The sequence below is a fragment of the Dermacentor silvarum genome, chromosome 2 (genome assembly GCF_013339745.2).
Source record: "Dermacentor silvarum isolate Dsil-2018 chromosome 2, BIME_Dsil_1.4, whole genome shotgun sequence".
Classification (NCBI taxonomy): domain Eukaryota; kingdom Metazoa; phylum Arthropoda; class Arachnida; order Ixodida; family Ixodidae; genus Dermacentor; species Dermacentor silvarum.
This window is the reverse complement of record NC_051155.1, coordinates 243,058,586-243,076,928: the sequence shown is the minus strand read 5'-3', so window position 1 is coordinate 243,076,928 and position 18,343 is coordinate 243,058,586. Positions and strand designations below refer to the sequence as shown.

At 43.3% G+C, this 18,343-nt stretch overlaps 1 protein-coding gene across 1 annotated transcript; it reads left to right on the top strand.

Annotated features, from left to right (window-relative positions):
- The first annotated feature begins 14,783 nt into the window (after nucleotides 1-14,783).
- On the top strand, nucleotides 14,784-18,129 carry LOC119443004 (protein bric-a-brac 2-like). Its single transcript, XM_037708109.2, has 4 exons — nucleotides 14,784-14,941; nucleotides 15,466-16,312; nucleotides 16,411-16,558; nucleotides 16,618-18,129. Exons 2-4 carry the CDS (start codon nucleotides 15,488-15,490, stop codon nucleotides 16,896-16,898), a joined length of 1,254 nt encoding a protein of 417 aa, XP_037564037.1. The 5' UTR covers nucleotides 14,784-14,941; nucleotides 15,466-15,487; the 3' UTR covers nucleotides 16,899-18,129.
- The last annotated feature ends 214 nt before the right edge of the window (nucleotides 18,130-18,343 follow it).

Below are 18,343 nucleotides of genomic sequence, written 5' to 3'. Positions count from 1 at the left end.
CTGCGAACATTGCATCTGCATGCTCAGTTCTGGCCTCCTCAAAATTTGAATGAGGTAACAGTTTGTTATCATTTGAAGAACGTATGAAATTTCTTAGATATATTGCATGTAAATTAGCCCACAATTCGCGGATTTTCCAGTGCTGGACAGCAGAATTAATCGTACATTAAATAAATCACCCTTTTTGTGTTTTATTAATAGTCCTCTTTCATAAAAACAGTTAAAGATTATATATATATATATATATATATATATATATATATATATATATATATATATATATATATATAGAGAGAGAGAGAGAGAGAGAGAGAGAGAGGGGGGGTTAAGTACACATTGCAACATGAACCCCCAGACGTCGCCCCCACACATCAGATATACTTCTGAAGCACCTGGGCATAGGACAAGGCCAGATGTATGCGCTGAAGTATAAGCAGGGTAATATCATCAGCAATTTTGATGATATAGTAAAAGCAGTAGAAGAATTCTATACTGACCTGTGCAGTAAGAGCAGTCACGCTACCTTCATTCAAAGTTGTGACGAACAGGATACAGAGGCTCCTTCTACAACTGGCGATGAAGTTAGAAGGGCCTTGCAAGACATGACCCGGGGAAAATCGGCAGGAAAAGATAGAATAGCAGTCAATTTAATCAAAGATGGAGGTGGCATCATGCTTGAAAAGCTTGCCGCACTTTATACGCAATTCCTCATGACTTCAAGGGTACCAGAGAACTGGAAGAATGCCAACATTATACTAATCCATAAGAGAGGAGACATTAAAGAATTGAAGAATTATAGACCCATTAGCTTGCTTTCAGTATTGCATAAAATATTCACCAAGATAATTTCCAATATAATAAGGGCATGCAACACTTGACTTCAGTCAACCAGAGAACAGGCTGGCTTCAGGAAGGGATATTCTACGATGGATCACATCCATGTCATAAATCATGTAATCAAGAAACCTGCAGAGTACAGTCAATCTTTCTATATGGCTTTCATAGATTATGAAAAAGCATTTGATTCAGTAGAAATACTAGCAGTCATAGAGGCATTGCGCTATCAAGGAGTGCAGGAGGCATACATGAATATCTTCGCAAATATCTACAAAGATTCCACAGCTACTTTGGTTCTCCACAAGAAAAGTAGAAAGTTACCTATCAAGAAAGAGACTGCGTGCTAACAGAGACTGCGTGCTAACGCAGGTCCCAAAGCTGACATAGTTAAGCCGGGCACATTCGATGGGGTATTCTTGGCTGAACTTTTTTTAGTATGCTTCCGACAAAAACTGCTGGACAACGTCACATGACATGGCATGGCATGACAACAACTTTATTTTGGTTCAGAGAAACTAGGGCCCGAGGGCAATAGCCCCCAGGCTAAGTCTGTGGCTCCGCCCACGTAGGCACCGGTAGGCCAAAGGCTTTCCCGATGTCAGAAGCTCTCTGGATGGCCAGCAGTTGATCTTGGAGGACTTCGCTGGATATGCGTCGACTCCAGTCCTCCTCACTGTTGAGGTCCGAAGCCCTTTAGTTAGGGCACAACCAGAACATATGATCAATATAGACACTGAGTGTGTCCACAACTTTTACATTCCGCGGGAAAATCCTGGTCAACTTTGTTAAGCAGAAAAGGTGTGGGATAAGATTTAGTTTGAATAATTCTTAATGTGACTGCCTGAGCACGGTTGAGCTTCTGATGGGGGGGGGAGGAAAAAACCTCCTGCCGTCCCTATAGTGTGAGGTGATCTCGTGAAAAGCACTAAGTGGGTCTTTGTAGGAGCCGCAGTCATCCTGGAGCAGTTCCTGATCTGATGCACGGCATGTGAGATCTCGCACAACAGAGTGAGCTTGCTCGTTAGGATTGCAGCCATTGGGGCTGACCGAGTGGCCCTGATGAGCCGGAAACCAGACTAGTTGTGAGCTGTCCAGTTGCTCGTAATTATGAGTATTAATACTGTGTATAAGTAACTTGTGTGCTTCCATTGAGACGAAGCCGGCTGAGTAGTTCCTAATAGCTGTACGGGAATCGGAGAAAATCGTGGAGCTTCTCCTCATTGTAATTGCAAGTGCTATGCTTGCTTCTTAGGCCCCATGAATTGAGATCGTTCTTAGTGACGCCACGCTTATTTACCGTTCTCATCGACCACGGCAATAGTGTAGCGGTTGCCTGATCCATAACTAGTTGCATTGACAAAAAGAGCTGAGCTTTGTTTTTAGTGCAGTTTACCCAGAATCCATTTGGCCCTGGCGTCCCTTCTGCCCTTGTTGTGGACAGGATGAATATTTCTAGGTATGGGGTCCACAAGTAATTGTGTCTCCACCTCCTTGGGTAGTTTGAACTTAGAGACGTCTCCTCCTCGAGGCAGAATTCTAACTTAATCTAGAATTTTGCGCCCTGACTTGGTGTTGGGTAGTCTTGCAATTTGTGACATCAAATGCGCCTCAATGAGCACATCTATAGTGTTATGAAGTCCTAACTTGTTGAGGAGTTCGGTACTCGTTCCGTGCGGGAGTCCCAGAGCCCTTTCGAGTCCGGAGCGTATAAGTGTGTTTAGCTTAGCCTTCTCTCCTTTCCCCCAGTTCAGGTATGATGCATATGTACGTGACATGACTGATGAAGAATGCCTGATATGCTCTGATGAGATTGTCCTCCTTGAGACCTGCATTTCGATTTGAGACCCTGCCCAGGAGCCTTAAAGTACTGTTGGCCTGCCCTGTGAGACGGTTTAGAGACGTAGCATTACAGCGCCTTGTGTCAATGAGAAGACCCAGAATTTTAAATGTGTCTACTCTGGGTATGACCCATCCTGTGTTGTCTGTGATTTTGATTGGCAGAGTTTCTAAAGGTGCAAGGTTCCTAACACCCAGTCTCCCCTGTCTAAAGAGCAGCAGCTCAGATTTACTAGGTGATAGCCTGAGTCCGGTGCCCTTAAGGAAGGATTCTGTGGTGTCTACGGCTGCCTGTAGTGTCTGCTCTAGTGCAGCGAGTGACACCCTGGGGACCCACACTGTGATATCGTCAGCGTATATGACGTGCCCCAAGCTCAGGATTTTGGCCAATTCCTCCGAGAGCCTGTGCATGGCAATGTTAAAGAGGAGTGGGGACAATACCGAACCTTGTGGTGTGCCGCTGTTGCCTAAATTGTATGGACCGCCTGTGACTGTACAGAGTTTGACCCGAGCTGTCCGATTAGCTAGAAAGGACTTCACATAATTGTAAAAAATTGCTTCCCAGGTTCAAGGTTGAGATTTCATGCAGGATATGTTTATGTGCCACCGTATCAAATGCTTTGATAAGATCCAGACCCAGGAGGCCCTTTGCGTCTGTGCTAGGGTCGTGAATAATAGCACGTTTGATTATAAGCATGGCGTCCTGTGTGGATAATGCCTTCCAAAAACCTATGAGCTTGTGCCTGAAAAGCTCCTGGTTTTCTATGTGTTCCACTATCCTGTTATGAATAGCATGTTCGGCTACCTTGCCAATACATGATGTAAGTGATTTGGGCCTAAGGTTCTCCTTTGTTAGTGGCTTGCCAGGTTTCGGTATGAATGTGACTGTGGCCTCCCTCCATTCCGGTGGAACCATGCCGGATCTCCAGTGACGGTTAATTTTGACCGTGATTATGTCTATGGCATCATCGTCCAGGTTTCGCAAAAGCTTATTTGTGATGCCATCCGGACCCGGGGCAGATCTGCCATTTAAATTAAAGAGTATGTGCCTTATCTCAGCTGCAGTGAACTTACTGTCCAAGTCCGGTTGTGATATTCCGGAGTAAGGTTCGCTTATTTCTTCTTCATTCTCATATTCATTTTTAAGTGGCAGGTACATGTGTGTGAGGTCGTTTGTGACCTCTCTTGCTGTCTGCCCTATAGTTACCTGCTTATTGACGAGTCTGTTTACGGGGAGGTTTGTAGTACCTCTGGAGAGCCTGTCATTAAGGAGGCTCTTTAATAGATTCCATTTGCCTCCTCTGCGCAATCTGCCATCTGTTTCCGAGCAAGCTTTGTCCCATTGTTGACGTGAGAGTTGAGCCGCGTAGGTTTCAATATCACGATTAACTTGGGCGATCTTGGCTCTAAGTCTTCTATTAAGTCTGTGATTCTTCCATCTGGTTAGAAGGTAATTCTTTGCCTCCAGCATGCGAGCTAGCTTTGAGTCCATTTTTGGGACTTCGATTTCTGTTGAGACTGCTTTAGTAGCTTTCTTAATCGTTGCCTTTAGTTGATCTAGAAGCTCCTCATGAGATTCACCATTTATGCTGGTTTCCTTACGCAACTTACGAAAGAGATCCCAGTCACGTACTCATATTTCCTTAGTGGTGGTGGTTGCATCTGTAAGATGACCTCAATTATGTAATGATCACTTCCTAAATTCTCCTGCAGATTGTCCCATGAGCCTTCAATTTCCCGAAGGAATGTTAGATCCGTGGTTGTATCTCTGGTAGTGGAGGTACCAGTTCTCGTGGGGAAGTTAGCATTTGAAATAAGAGCAAATTTTAACTCACTAGCCGAGGTTGCTAAATTAGTGCCCTTGACGCTCTGATGACCATAGCCCCTTTCTTTGTTGGGAGCGTTGAAGTCCCCAGCCACTACGAGTGGGGCTGTATCTGCCTTATTGGAAATGCGACCCAAGAGGGTCTTAAAATCCCTTTTCCTATCTGCCGGAGAGCTATAAACGTTAGCTATAAACATGTTCACTGCTTTTTTGTTCTTCAGGATGAGTTCGATCATCTGTGCTTCTAGACCAACCTTGTACTTGGGAAGCTCGTGATTTTCATAGGAAGTACCCTTTCTAACCAAAGTCGCTATTCCCTGACCTCCTGAAATGATCAAGGTTTCGGAGTTGTAACCCGGTAGAGAGATATCCTCCTTAGCTAGTGTTTCTTGTAAGAGAATAATGTGCGGCTTAACTTTGGCCGATCTAATGAGCTGCTGCAGGGGAGCCTTGTGCCTTCGGAAACTCGCACAATTCCACTGCCAGATTTTAATGTTATTGTTGTCGTTTGTAGCCATTATGATACCATTGGTTCACTACTCAAACCTCTAGAGTCTGTGCTTGGGCTACCGTTTGTGCCTCCGTGGACTGCCGATGCAGCCGCTGCGTTTGCCTTTGCCTTAACTTTGGGCCTTTCTAGTTGACCCACTCTAGCATCTAGATTAGTGATGAGCTCCATGATTTTCGCCAGAGACCTGTCTATTGTTGCTAACCTTGCGGACTATTCTGACTATTTTGGGTTTGGGGGGTGCCTCACCCTCTCCCATCTCCTCTGCCTCAGTGGTTTCTAAATCTTCCTCCTCCGTTTCGCTAATGGGAACAGGGTAGGGGGCTTTACGTTTGGGTTTGCCGGCCAAGGATTTTGGATCCGTCGTCTCCATCTGACTACGAGGTGTTTCGGACCCTTCTTTAAAGGATTTGAAAGCTTCCCTGAGCTCACACAGTTCTTGCCTCAATTTCCGATTTTCGGATTCTAATGCCAGTATTCGAGGATTTGACTCATGTTCCGGCTGTGCCCTACCGTTAGTACCCCTCGACCTTGTTCTTGTCGGTTGTCCTGGTTTCCCAGGGCCTCCATTCTTCACTCGGTCGGCCCAGGTTGCTCTTGGGGTCGAGTGTGAACGGGACCTCGATCTTGTCCCAGGCCCTCGTGGTTTTTCATGTCAAATACATGAAAAAGTGCAGATTTTGAGGCTGTTACTAATTCACAATGCCAAAAAATGGTATCAGCTCCGAATACTGGAATGATAATGCCTGGGATCAGTGGAGGGCAAGTTTTATCTCGGCCTTTGGCCAAAACTCATCGACAGATTGGATGGGGCTTTATTTTTTAAGCAGCACTCTGACTCACTTAATTGTTGATTACTTCTATGATAAGAGACAGCTGCTGCAGTTAGCAGATCCTGTGCTTCCTGAATCCCACTTTATGTCTTTACTTATCCATGGTATGAAGAAAGAATGCCAAAGGCAAATATAAATAAGGTTGCCCATTATGGTAGACGATGAACCTGTTGGGATGCCTAAAGGATGTTTGCTGCAAAGGCATTTTGCACAAACCACAGCAAAATAGGACTCCTTCAATGAGAGTTCCTTCAAATTGTTTAATGACAGTCATCACAGGAGCCAGAAGAAAAATGTTATCTCCAAACTACTCGTCAAACAAGCAAGACATCAAGTAGGCAAAAAAACTAATAAACGTTGTCCACAGCCTCAACCATGTAACAAAAATGTGGCTGTTTACCTAATTTAGAAAATTGTTCTACAAACTGCTCTGTTTGTCAACAGAAGGGAAGTAAATGCTTTATTTTCACACAAGTGCTTCAATATACCTGATTGATCAGAATATGGTACAAGGTGCGACAAGGCAAATAGTAACAATTAACAGGTATAACGAATCATCTCGTACACTGCCCACCTGGACAACAGTCAATATGCATACATTGGCCAGTCAGGACTTTACCATAGAAGTGTTGCTCATGTGTGCACATGTTGTCGAATTTTTGTTCATACTGAACCGGGCTTGACATGAAGAAGCTGAGGATGAACACTTCTTAGAGGTATGAGGTGACTATAATAGATCCCATTGTTCCCAATTAGCTATAGATAGCAAATAGATCCCAATTAATAAATATTTCCTGCAAAAATTATTATTTTTTTCTAGCTATGTATGTTCTTTTCACCTGCAAAATAAAGCACCAATGTTAGGACATAACTCAGCTGTCCCACAGCCAAACTGTCATCATGGGTATTTAATTTGTAACTTTAGCAAGCAGCAGCAATAGTGTCTGTACTAGTTATGGCACATTAAGCTTCTAACAGTGGCGTAGCAACTATTTCTCGAGTGGGGGCATCTGACTCTCTCTCTTTATATACTAGTAATACTAGTACAATGAGTGAAAAAGGCTGGAAATGCGTTTGACAGTAATTTTATATTTAACAGACATAGATCTATATTTATCAATCACACATGGTGAACCATGGGGGCCCGAAATGTTATTTGAATTTGCATTTATTTCTTGACACTATATCACATCTATTTATAACGTAGGGACAAAAGGCAGTGGGTGCCCAGAAGTCTCTGATCCCGCCCAGTAGCAGCAGTACAGCGCACATACAATAAATGCACATTTGTTATGGACAATTTTGCTAATTGAGCAAAGAATGGTTTTTGGTGTTTAAGTCAATATACAGTACAAATGTATCGCTAGTTAGGGTAATAGCGATGTCGAGGTTATACACTTCGAAGTAGAATCAACATAAATGACTTGCAATATTCACAAGGAAAAAAAAGACAGCAGATGTGTGCGAACTTGGAGAATTGCAACCAAATTTCTAGCGAAGCTGTTTTGAACAGTTGCAATAAAAGTTTGTTTCCTGTAGCTATATCGCATACTTTAAAAAGTTGTCCGTGTATGACTGTTCTGTTTGAAGCCTTGCACGCATGTGATGCTTAGGAGCACTTCTTGTTGGGAAATTTGAAAAAGCCAGTAACTCACCAACACACGTTACTTTGCCAGAAGATTTACCATGGTGTCCTACCTACCTTCCCCCCACCCCACCAAATTTTCGCTAGGTTTGATATCGGTTGAGGTCACAGTTCTCCCAGGTCAGCGAGATAAATTCTGCTTCGTTCGTAAAATGCATTCATAAAGCTCAAGATCGCTTGCTTGAGTAATTTACTGTAAATATCATAATTAGTCACCTACCTTTGTAGTTTACTTACATAGTGCCCAAACCGCCCTTTATTTTCGCCTAATATAAACAATGTGTCTTGTTTAGTTCACCGAGGACATCGTTGAAACCAACTAGGAACGCCTTATGATGCATGAAAAATAGGGGGAAAAATGACTCAGTAATTACTTACAACGCTTATAACTAGACTAGGAAGGTAAACATTTTGTCACACATTGCACTAACCATGACCCCCCTCCCCTTCCCACGAAATATAGATCTGTTATAACTAACAGCTATGTCGGGAGACTGGGAAGCATAGCTGAAAGTGGCCATATCACACATTCTACTGTTTGATCCAACCTCATTTAACTTCACAGAGAGAGTTTTCGTACCGTGCCCCCCATTTTCGCAAAAAATTGTCTTGGTGGCATTTATAGTTTTGTCAGGGCAGTGGACTTAGTAATTATCTGTAACACTTGCATTTAAAGCAGGAAAGGGAAAGTCTCTCAACGCATTGCACTTAAACGTCCCTATATTTTCATGGAATTTTAAGCCTGTATCTCGTGTTGGTGTTTTAGGAGTGTGGGCAAGGTGTCGATTAGCGGCAGCATGGCATCCTGGAATGCTTCGATGAGTAACTTTCTACAAAGGCTGCATTGAACCTGCACAAAATAAACATATATCGCTCGTCACTCAGAACATTGCTTCGCACTTCGAATATAAACGCCATGCAACGCATAGTTTACCGAGGATACAGGGGTGGAAGCAACTAAATGCCGTGTATAAAGCATAAAAATTGGGAGAACGCGAGTATTCAGCAAATGTTTTTCGAGCACATGGTAACCTACACAGTTCACATTTTTGGTACACGTCACCCAAAAGTGACTTTCATTTCTTCAAAATATGAAATATCTGTTGTTCTTTCTCCTGCTGGGAAACGAGTAAAAGTGTAGCCCTTATTTGGAAAGGCCCTGAAAATGAAATCTACAAGATCAGAAGTGACACATGGCATTGGAAAAGCTTAAGTTCAGTGTTCTATTGGTATTTAAATGGCTCTGCACATTCTACCAAGGTCATTTTTACGAACATATCTACAATAAGTTGTGGTTACACAAGGAAATTCTATAGTTAATTAGACCTGTAAGTGGTTTGATTAGATTTTTGATGGTGATAAGATACTGAGACTGCAATGCTTTGTAGACTATCTCTGGATGGAGATTCAATAGTTTCCCCATTTGATAATCCAAAGATTTCATGCCGTAAAAGGCACACCAATAGTTGAGCACGGCTGATTATAATCGGGACCTCTCCATCCCCTCGCCCACAGGTTAAATATAGGAAGTCGATTGCGTTTTCAAATACGGTTAGGCGGTCCCAAAAAACTGGGCATGGTGCAAGTAGTGCAAGCGGAAATTTGTTAGGACGAGAACTGTCCAGTCCCACGCCTTCTCCGCAAGGCGAGCATGTACGGCGAATCCCACACGTCTCCATTACAGCGCTTCCCGAGGAGGCACAAAAGACAACCTCGCTGCCCAAGCAGGGGATACGTAGTAAAGAAAAGCACTACTTACGTGGCCACTCTATTAAGAAAGAAAATTTAGCTACAGCTGTAGTTTTGTTGGACTAGCTCTCCAGCGTGCAGCCGAAAGTGCCAGCTTTCAAAAGTGGGGGGGCAAATGGCATACTTTGCCCCCCCCCCAACTTTTGTCAGTGGGCAAGTGCCCCCTCCCCCGGTAGATACGCCTATGGCTTCTAAGTCACAAGTATATAAATGCCAAGATAAGAACAGTTGATATCCAAACAAAATTTTTCAGGAATTCAAGCCTCAAAGACAATACTATACGCATGTGTAAACCTTGTTTATATCCATGCCGAATATAAAATAACAGCCAAGGTAAGAGCAGTTGCTATCCAAACAAAATTATTTCAAGAATTTGAACCTCTAGGACATTGGTATATATCTGTAAACCTTGTTTATATTCATGCCAAATATAGAAGATAAGAAATATCTATAGAATGCAAAGATATAAAAGACTAGGTTTTTGCTGTTTCGTAAAAGATATCTCAGTTGACAACTTTGACACATCCTTTCATGTGCTCACTGTGAAAAATAAATGTTGGGATACAATTAAGGTATCTCATGGACTCAATAAAAGTATTATGATAGTAAAGCCTTGTTGTTGCACTAGTACATATTTTTTCATAGCTATCTAAAGGGTGCAATCTGCAGTTTCGAGTATGACCAACCCAAAATCCATCCTTTCAACATTATGCTACATGCCTAATTAAGCCATAAGACAAGTGCACCCCTTTCCTCAAGTCTTGTGATCTGAGAGTTTCATTGATTCCAACTGTGTTATTCAATGAAACACAGGTTAACTATATATTGTGTGGTCAAGACTGTGTGTCTATTGAATATCATTTGGGATTCAGTCGGTTATAAGACTAGAGCCTCACTACATGCCCCCTTGATATATTGAGCAGTTCCGATAGGGCTTCATACTTCGAGCAAAATTGTGCACTGCTCAGATCCATGTTCGTTAATTGACTGATCACCATCTACATCTTTACACAGATAATATTATCTATTCATTTATTACTTGCCATAACTCTCTCTTTAATTATTCTTAATTTTGATCAAGTTTGCATGTGCTTTAATTATAGCTGGTGTCATATATGTGGCTGTGCTGTCCACTAATCTACAACCACTTGTCTATGTAATATTAGATGTGTAAAGAAAAGAACAAAAAAAAAAGGGAACAATACACATCTTTTTTTTTTTACATTATATTTTGCGGACGCTTCATCACTTGTCAGATTCGGGGGTGGCGTGGTAAAAACCATATTTGCATAGTAATTGTACAGCTGTTCGAACTAAAATCTGTCTCCTAAAAATGTGTGCTATTTTAGAAGATACCATTGCTAACTTGGTTTCAGGTGTGGTTTTGTATATCACATCATTTTCATATCTATGACAAAAATGAGAACAACAACTGTTCTTGTTTGCACTTGCATATTGTGATATTGTGACCTACAAAGTGGAGTGCAAGAATGGATTTTTTTAAAAAATCTTAAAAGCCCTGTGCAGAAATTGGCAAATGGCTGATGATTCTCATAGTGATTAGTGAGATTAATGTAAATTCTTTCTGCATGCAGATGAGATGCCAAACTGTTGACTAACTGTGTATTGTGATGGGTGCAAATTCAGTTCACTTGTGCTCGTTGCTGTGCCCCTGTACTGCATGGTGCTACATTATTGCTGCAAATCCTGTGAGCATGCGAATGAGGGAACAGAAAAAATAGGGCAGCCGCCAACTGTGTCGACAGATCAATATAAGCGCTATGGACAACATATTCAACATAAATTTGAGTCCAAGGAATTTGCCTGTTGCAGGTGCTCACCACCACACCACCTCTGTCTTTCCCCTGCATAAAAACTCTCTCCCAGTCAAAAAAAAAAAAAAAAGGAAGGATCTTCACAGGCGTATGCAAATCTGAGCAACTCGTTCATCAAAGACAGCAAAAGCTGTATAAAGGAGTTTTCACAATCATTGGAAATTCTAAGGGTCTGGTTTCCCACAGCCTGAAATTGACCCAAGAATTTGCAAATGCTCGGCTATATCCGATTCGATTCCTTCACTACTTCGATTTAAAAAAAAAAAATCATTTAGCCAAATTGTATTTTTAATGGGACTGAATTGTACCTCAATGCGATGCCGAAATGTTGTTGTATCCAATTGGACATCATTGTGGACATTTGCTGCTAATTAAGAAAGTTCTAATTGGGCTTTACTGGGTGCCCTATATAACTGTTCATCACTATACTTAGATCCATGTTGGTCAAATGCTTATTTAGGGTTTTCCAGAAGCATATCAGGTGGAATCAATAAACACCAACTGTTCTCAACTGGAAGTCACATGGGTATGCCATAAAACAAAAATAAATTCTTGTCCTCATACAACAGATCTAGTATAGTTTTGTACAATCAGTGGAGCACAGCAAATTTTTTTTTAGTTACTATAAGATCTGTCATAAAATAATTTTACCCATTTGTTTTGGAAGACTGGTACTGCTCGATGATTTAAATTTTGCTGGCATGCGGGGTTACATTTAGTGAAATGGCAGCATACCAATTTGAAGTTGAATTGCCATTGAGTGCACATGCATGAGATATTATGTTCGAAATAAAATATATTATGCGACTCTATTATGTTGGAAATAAGATCCTTTGATTGATTGATTGATTGATTGATATATACATACATATAGAGAGAGAGAAAAAAAAGGGGGTTTAATGGAAGCTGAAGATGTCAGTCCTGCTTGCTGCATATAGCAGCTGGCCCTTCGATCTCGATTGATCAATATCAAATTTCTTGGTCACGATTGGCTACATTGTGCAAGCTGCAGGAGGGAGCCAATTGTACGTGGTTTGGAATTTCGATTTTGATCAAACTCAATTGCAATAGAAAGTGGCCATTCAACACTGGTATTACTTATCAATTAAAAAAAAAATACTACTAAAGGCACGTGCACACATTGTTATTATAAAAAAAAATGTACATTTATGCCACCTCAGTTCTGTACAGCACAACACTGTTGGGATGTGTTCATGAATGGTTTAGTTGGACACTGTTGAGGAAAATGTTAAATAAAATATTTAAAAAGAAAGCTTCGGGAAGAGGCAGGCCATGTGAAAGAAACAATAAAATGGGACATAGCTAATGGGGGAATATGAAATATGTGCATTCATATTTTTTATGCACATGCATCCAGCAGTGTTTACTATTCATGCCATGCGATGCTACATATAATTAACTGTTTGTTGACAGAGATAGCTCATGAATTTTCTCACTTATGCAAATTTTTGCCTACATTTGTATCTTGCATCTCGGAATTTTAAATTACTTCACTCGTGTATTTATACTAATCCTGTACTTGCCTGGTCAACCATTGCAAAGGTGAGAGTAAACACATAAAAAAAAAAAAAAAAAAAAAAGGAAACCACTGTCATTCGAAGGGGTGCTCTGTCTATTAATTTATGTGCTCTTGTTCTGTGCGCTGCGATGTTTTCCTTATATCACTGTCAGTCAAGATTGCCCTTGTTTGCGTCACAAATGAGTCCATAAAAAATATGTTAGAACGACACTTACCGACGCATATGCCTTGATCACCGCGTTACAGGCAAGTGTCGGCAGCCTCTTGAGAAGACAAAATACATGTTAGAGACAAAATTAGCATTGCATACCGACTACCGCAGTCATCGGATAGAGTGGTTATAAAATGAAATCAGTAATTTGAACGCAGAAGGTCTTGCAAGTACAGTGACCCAAAAATTTGAACATGGGAAATTGAATCGTGTTTTTGCTACACATACGACCGCTGTCATCAAAAAGCTCTAAAATCGAACGTTAGATGGTCGACACGTGCGAAGCGAGGCCAGATAGCAATCGTCTGCCTCGTCCAAAATATTCCAGCATAGTTGACCCCCATCGTGTTGTGTGTGTAGCTCTCGAAAACAAAAGGTTCCGTCAACATGTTGCATACTGGCTGCCGCATTCAAATCAGTAATTTGAACGCAGACGCAACAATGTCTTGCAAGTACAAATAAAAAAATTTGAACATGGGAAATTGAATCGTGTTCCTGCTGCACCAGCGACCGCTGTTATCAAAAAGCTCAAAAATCGAACATTCGATGGTCGACATCGTGCGAAGCGAGACCAGCCTCGTCAAAAATATCCCTGCATGGTTGACCCCCCATCGTGTTATGTGTGCAGCTCTCGAAAACAAAAGGTTTCGTCCAAATGTTGCATACCGGCTACCGCAGTTATCAGAAATCAGTCATTTGAACGCAGATGTAACAAAGCCTTGCAAGCACGGAGACACAAAATTCAACGTGGAATAAAGCTTGCATGAAAAAAACAAGGTTTTGGCAGGTTCACAGAGACAACATGGAACCGCGTTTTCGCTGTAAAAGCGACCGCTGCCACCAAAAAAGTTATCAAATCGAACACAAGATGGTCGATATCGTGCGACGCCAATGCCAGACAGCAGTGGTCCACCTCATCAAAAATATTCCCTGGTTGCCCCCCATCGTGTTGAAACAAACGGTTTGAACAAGTGTTGTTCACAAAGTCGTAATGTGTAGCATTCACATTAAAGACACATATTCAAGACGAAAAAAAAAAAAGGATAATAATATATCTATATATATTACCATGCCGATTAAGTGAGCACGGTAATGACAGCACAACAACTACTAGTTTTATCGGTTTCGCGCCTGACATAATAAATACGACAGAAAAACATCGGCGAAGCTGTCAGAATGTCACTATGACACTTTTGTTAATCGTGAACAGAAAAAGCACCGCGCGTTTCGAGTGCTTGTCGCTGCCATGCACTAATTATAACTACCACACAGCATTTTTCTCGCGAGAAAAATACATGCTTGCGTTGCATTTTTAACACGGCAGAAATAGTATGCCGCTGCCGTGACACACAAGAGTATTCTTAGCTTAAACTCTACCGTTGAACAAACATACGCATAGCTGTCACATTATTAGCGTACTTTATAAAATGGTAAACGGTGCGTAGTACATTTAAAACACTACAAATGCATCGCCAGCATATGTCGCAGCTGCAATATAGATGCTTTATTTCATGTAAAAGCCGCAGGATATCGTAATACGGCGCAAAATGTTTGTGCTGGTGCGGGTCGCCGCGAAGAATTTCCAACATGGCGGCAGCCTGTCTCCCTGCTCGCGGGAAGACGAGCGGTCATAGCTTATCTTCCGTAAAGCCGATGCAAGGTGCACATACGTATTAGCGTATTACAGTGGTCTTGCAATTTATTCACTTAATTCTACAAGCTCGTCACTGCTGTATCCACAGATAGCGCCTTCCAAACGCAATCAATCGCCATTGCATTTCTTCTTTTTTTTTTTTTTTTCCAATCCTCGCATACGCCATGTTTGAAATTTCCGATGCCCGGCTTCCTCGTCTCCTTCGTTCTCCTTTCTGCACCCGGCACCAACGTTGACGTCGTGCGCTACGATAGGTGGAAAAAAGCGCGGGATATAAATCGTGGCTTTCTATTGGACCGTGCGAGTACATATGCGAGCCCCGTACCGGAGTTTCTTCAGAACCGTTGAAACTGGTCGAGGTGTGATGGTACTGCGCCAGTAGAGACGAGGACGCGAGAGTGGACGGCCGCAAACGCGGTGAGCCGCGCTACCACACGAATGAACGCTAAATCTCCTAGTCCAGTATAGGTACGTTTTTCGCCATTCTAATGTTTTTTTGGCTACCTTGTCATCGGATTTTGTCAAATGTTTCGATAAGTGTTGCAATTTAACTGTGGGAAGGCGTTTGTGACTTAGCTGTTCGACGATGGGACTACTGACCTAATGCCTGCAGCAGGAAAGCGTACTAACGCTACTTCTTATAGCAGCTACGTTTAAAAACCCGGCAGTTAAATTCTAATTTCTGACCTAATGCCTGCAGCAGGAAAGCTTGCTAACGCTACTTTTTATAGCAGCTACGGCAGTTAAATTTTAATTATACTTACGGCAGTTGCCTGATAAATGGTCTTAAGTGTGCACCAGAAACGGAATATTACTGTGGGTCATTAGTAGTGGTATTTGCTCAGTTTAGCTGTAATTAACGGCCTTTTATGGGAGGGCAACAATTTTGCGTAGTCTGCGGTCCGCCATGTTGGTAGGCGAGTGGCCTTTGTTAAAAGCCGCCATATTGGCATCACATCGGCGCGTGTTTCATTACTTTTTTTTTTTTGCAGCGCGGCAACGACCTCCAGCAACATGGGGTCCCAGCAGTTTTGCCTCAAGTGGAACAACCACCAATCGAACATGCTGGCCGTGTTCGAGCAGCTTCTGTCCAACGAAGCGTTGGTGGACGTAACGCTTGCGTGCGAAGGTCTATCGCTGAAGGCCCACAAGATGGTTCTGTCCGCTTGCAGTCCCTTCTTCCAAGCTCTTTTTGTCGAAAATCCCTGCAAGCACCCCATTGTGATCATGAAAGATATGAGATATATGGACTTAAAAGCCATCGTCGAGTTCATGTACCGCGGCGAGGTTAATGTGTCTCAAGACCAACTCTCCGCTCTTCTCAAGACGGCGGAGACGCTCAAAGTCAAAGGACTGGCTGAAGTCACCGGCGAGAACAAGCATGGTGCGCTCGTGAGTGTGGATGGTGCGGACCCTAAGCCAGTGGGCACTCCTCGTGCCGAATCTCCACCGCTAAGTAAACGGAAAAGAGGGCGGCCTCGGAGACGCTCGCCCAGCGACTCCAACAAAAGCGATTCTGAAGACCAGGGCGGCCCTCCGACGACGCGCATCAAGGGACCCGAAAGCCCCGAAATCATCGAGGATGGCAGTTTGTCGAGCGACCGTGTTACGGCCCTTCCGGCCGCTTCTCCTTCGAGTCGGACTTCTTCCACTGTGGCGGTGTCTTCTACGGCTGTGCCTCCTACCGCACACCTAGGTTCTACCACCAAGGCCACCAACTCTTTGGCCACCTCGCAGCATACTCAGGACTCCATTGGTGACGACGTGGGGGAGGGCGACGATGCGGACTTTGAGGTGGAGCCTTCTAACCTAATGGAACAGTCCATGACGACAGAGAACGTAGGTTCCGTTACCCCTAAGAGTCTGTGCGGTGGACTCGTTTTCCTACACGCTGTGATAGATAAGTGCTTAGCTATCGTTTTTTGCTTCATTCGTAGGTTCCTGTGTTCACGGACGTTGCCTCATCATCACAAGCACTAGGGAACGAGTCACAGCAGTCTCATCACACAGGGTCCACATCAGACAGTACAGCTCTTGTTCCTGTTCAAGCCTCATTGCCTTCAGACATCTCCATTTCCAGTCAAGGTACGCTGATCTTTTGTAGTTACATTTTCATTTGCTGATCGTTTTTTTTTTGCGTGCAGTGGACATCAAACCGTCGCCTTCTAGTTTAATACCCTACGACGACCAGGCAATATCGCCTGTGGTCGCCGCTCCTCCTGCCGCTGCGGCCTCCTCTGCGGAGGGCGCATCCATGGCTATGATGTTCATGGACACTTCGGGCGTCCCTGCAATCGCCGGCCCGTCCAATTATCATCCGGACAAGCAGCAGTCAACTCCATCTCATGGTACGTTACCCTCTGACCCATGCCCCCTCCTCCTCCCTTTCTCCTTTCACTTAATTATCGCCTCACGACGATCCTAGCCCCGTCGCGTTTGGGGTTCACCTGTAACGTCAGACGTTGTGCGGCGGCTACGATTGTATCGGGCGTCCCGAAACGTCGCTCTCGTTCTGTATTTTATGGACCTATTTGGTTGTAACTTGTTAATTCGATCTTTCATACGATAGCGACGTTTCTTGCTTATTCGTTAGGGCTTTGTACTCGATCGTGTTTTCAATACTTGCTGTACCGAAATTCTGTAACAAACGGGAAGTAAACGCCTTATCTGTTGCCTCCATGGAGGCTTCTCCGAAGACGCCCAGTCATTTGTGTTGTGTCCCGAGTCAATTTATCATCTGCGCATTCGCGACCCGCGTCACCATTTTGGACCTTCGGACCTGGCAGTTTTGGGTGGACAGTTTCGCGCTGATCTTGGAGTCCTGCTGGCCACGTCGGGGACTGCGAGCCTGCCAACCGCATCTTTTTTTTCGCGTCGCGTGCGTTTCGTTTTCGTGCCATCGCCGGTGTCTCCATCTGAAGTTGGCAGCAAGACTTGGTAAGTTGTATTTTAGACCCCTTCCCAACTTCCACGTACCCCATCCTTTAGAATTACTTTACTCCTGGTTAGGGCCTTAGGGATTAACGTTTCTTTAAATGTGTCGGATGTTTGTATTGCATTGTAACAAATCGTTTATTAAATTGAATGGGAGGGTTGTGCTGTCTTTATTTTTTTAGGTAGTACACGGGCGAGCAAGAGCGAACGTTTTGTGAATGGGTGTGTGCTTGCGTTGAATGTGTGCGTGATGTGTGTTGTCCCTACACCAACACTTGGATTGCTCGTTCCGATACACAACACTACTCAGCGGGGCTGCAGTCTGAACACGTTTCGTTGCAGCTCTGTAGTCGCAACTGTGCATTTGTTGCCGCGATTACTGGAGTTGCAACTTTGCAAGCTCTTGTAACTGCGCGAGTGTCCCTCGGTCGTAATGAGTACTCGAGCTTGCACTTACACGTACACGCACTACTACACTGGATGGGGTGCCCTCGAGTGGGGATGGTTTTTCTAGGTGCTGTGCGACCGGAGGAAACTGGCCTGCTGGTGGTATTCGGTAAGCAATTGAAAACTGTTAGTGTGTGTATTAAAATGTTTCTTCTGCAGGTGGCATGCAGTCCTGCTGTGGCGGCTCGACCCGAAGACTAATGTAAAGCTTTGGTTTTTGGTGTCAACCGATACAGCTGAAGTAAGCGAGAAAGTGGTATTCGACAATAAAAGCATTCATTAAAATTTTGTGCCTTTGTGTTTCTTTACAAAAGCAATGCATGGTCAGCTATCGGCCTCGTCAGAAGCCAAAGCTTTCACAATTGCATGCTGTTAAGTATTTAAGCAGCGTTAGCGCGGAATGAAGAAGGCAAGTATTCGTACCGCTTTGACTTGCTGTTAAACAGCGTCAATAATAAATGGAGCAGGCAAGTATACGTACCGCTTCGA

Excerpts from the sequence above, each read along its gene's own strand:
- LOC119443004 (XM_037708109.2), top strand. The coding sequence starts at position 15,488 with ATGGGGTCCCAGCAGTTTTGCCTCAAGTGGAACAACCACCAATCGAAC. Across the intron at positions 16,313-16,410 it reads AGTCCATGACGACAGAGAAC|GTTCCTGTGTTCACGGACGT; the intron begins GTAGGTTCCGTT and ends CTTCATTCGTAG. Across the intron at positions 16,559-16,617 it reads CATCTCCATTTCCAGTCAAG|TGGACATCAAACCGTCGCCT; the intron begins GTACGCTGATCT and ends TTTTGCGTGCAG.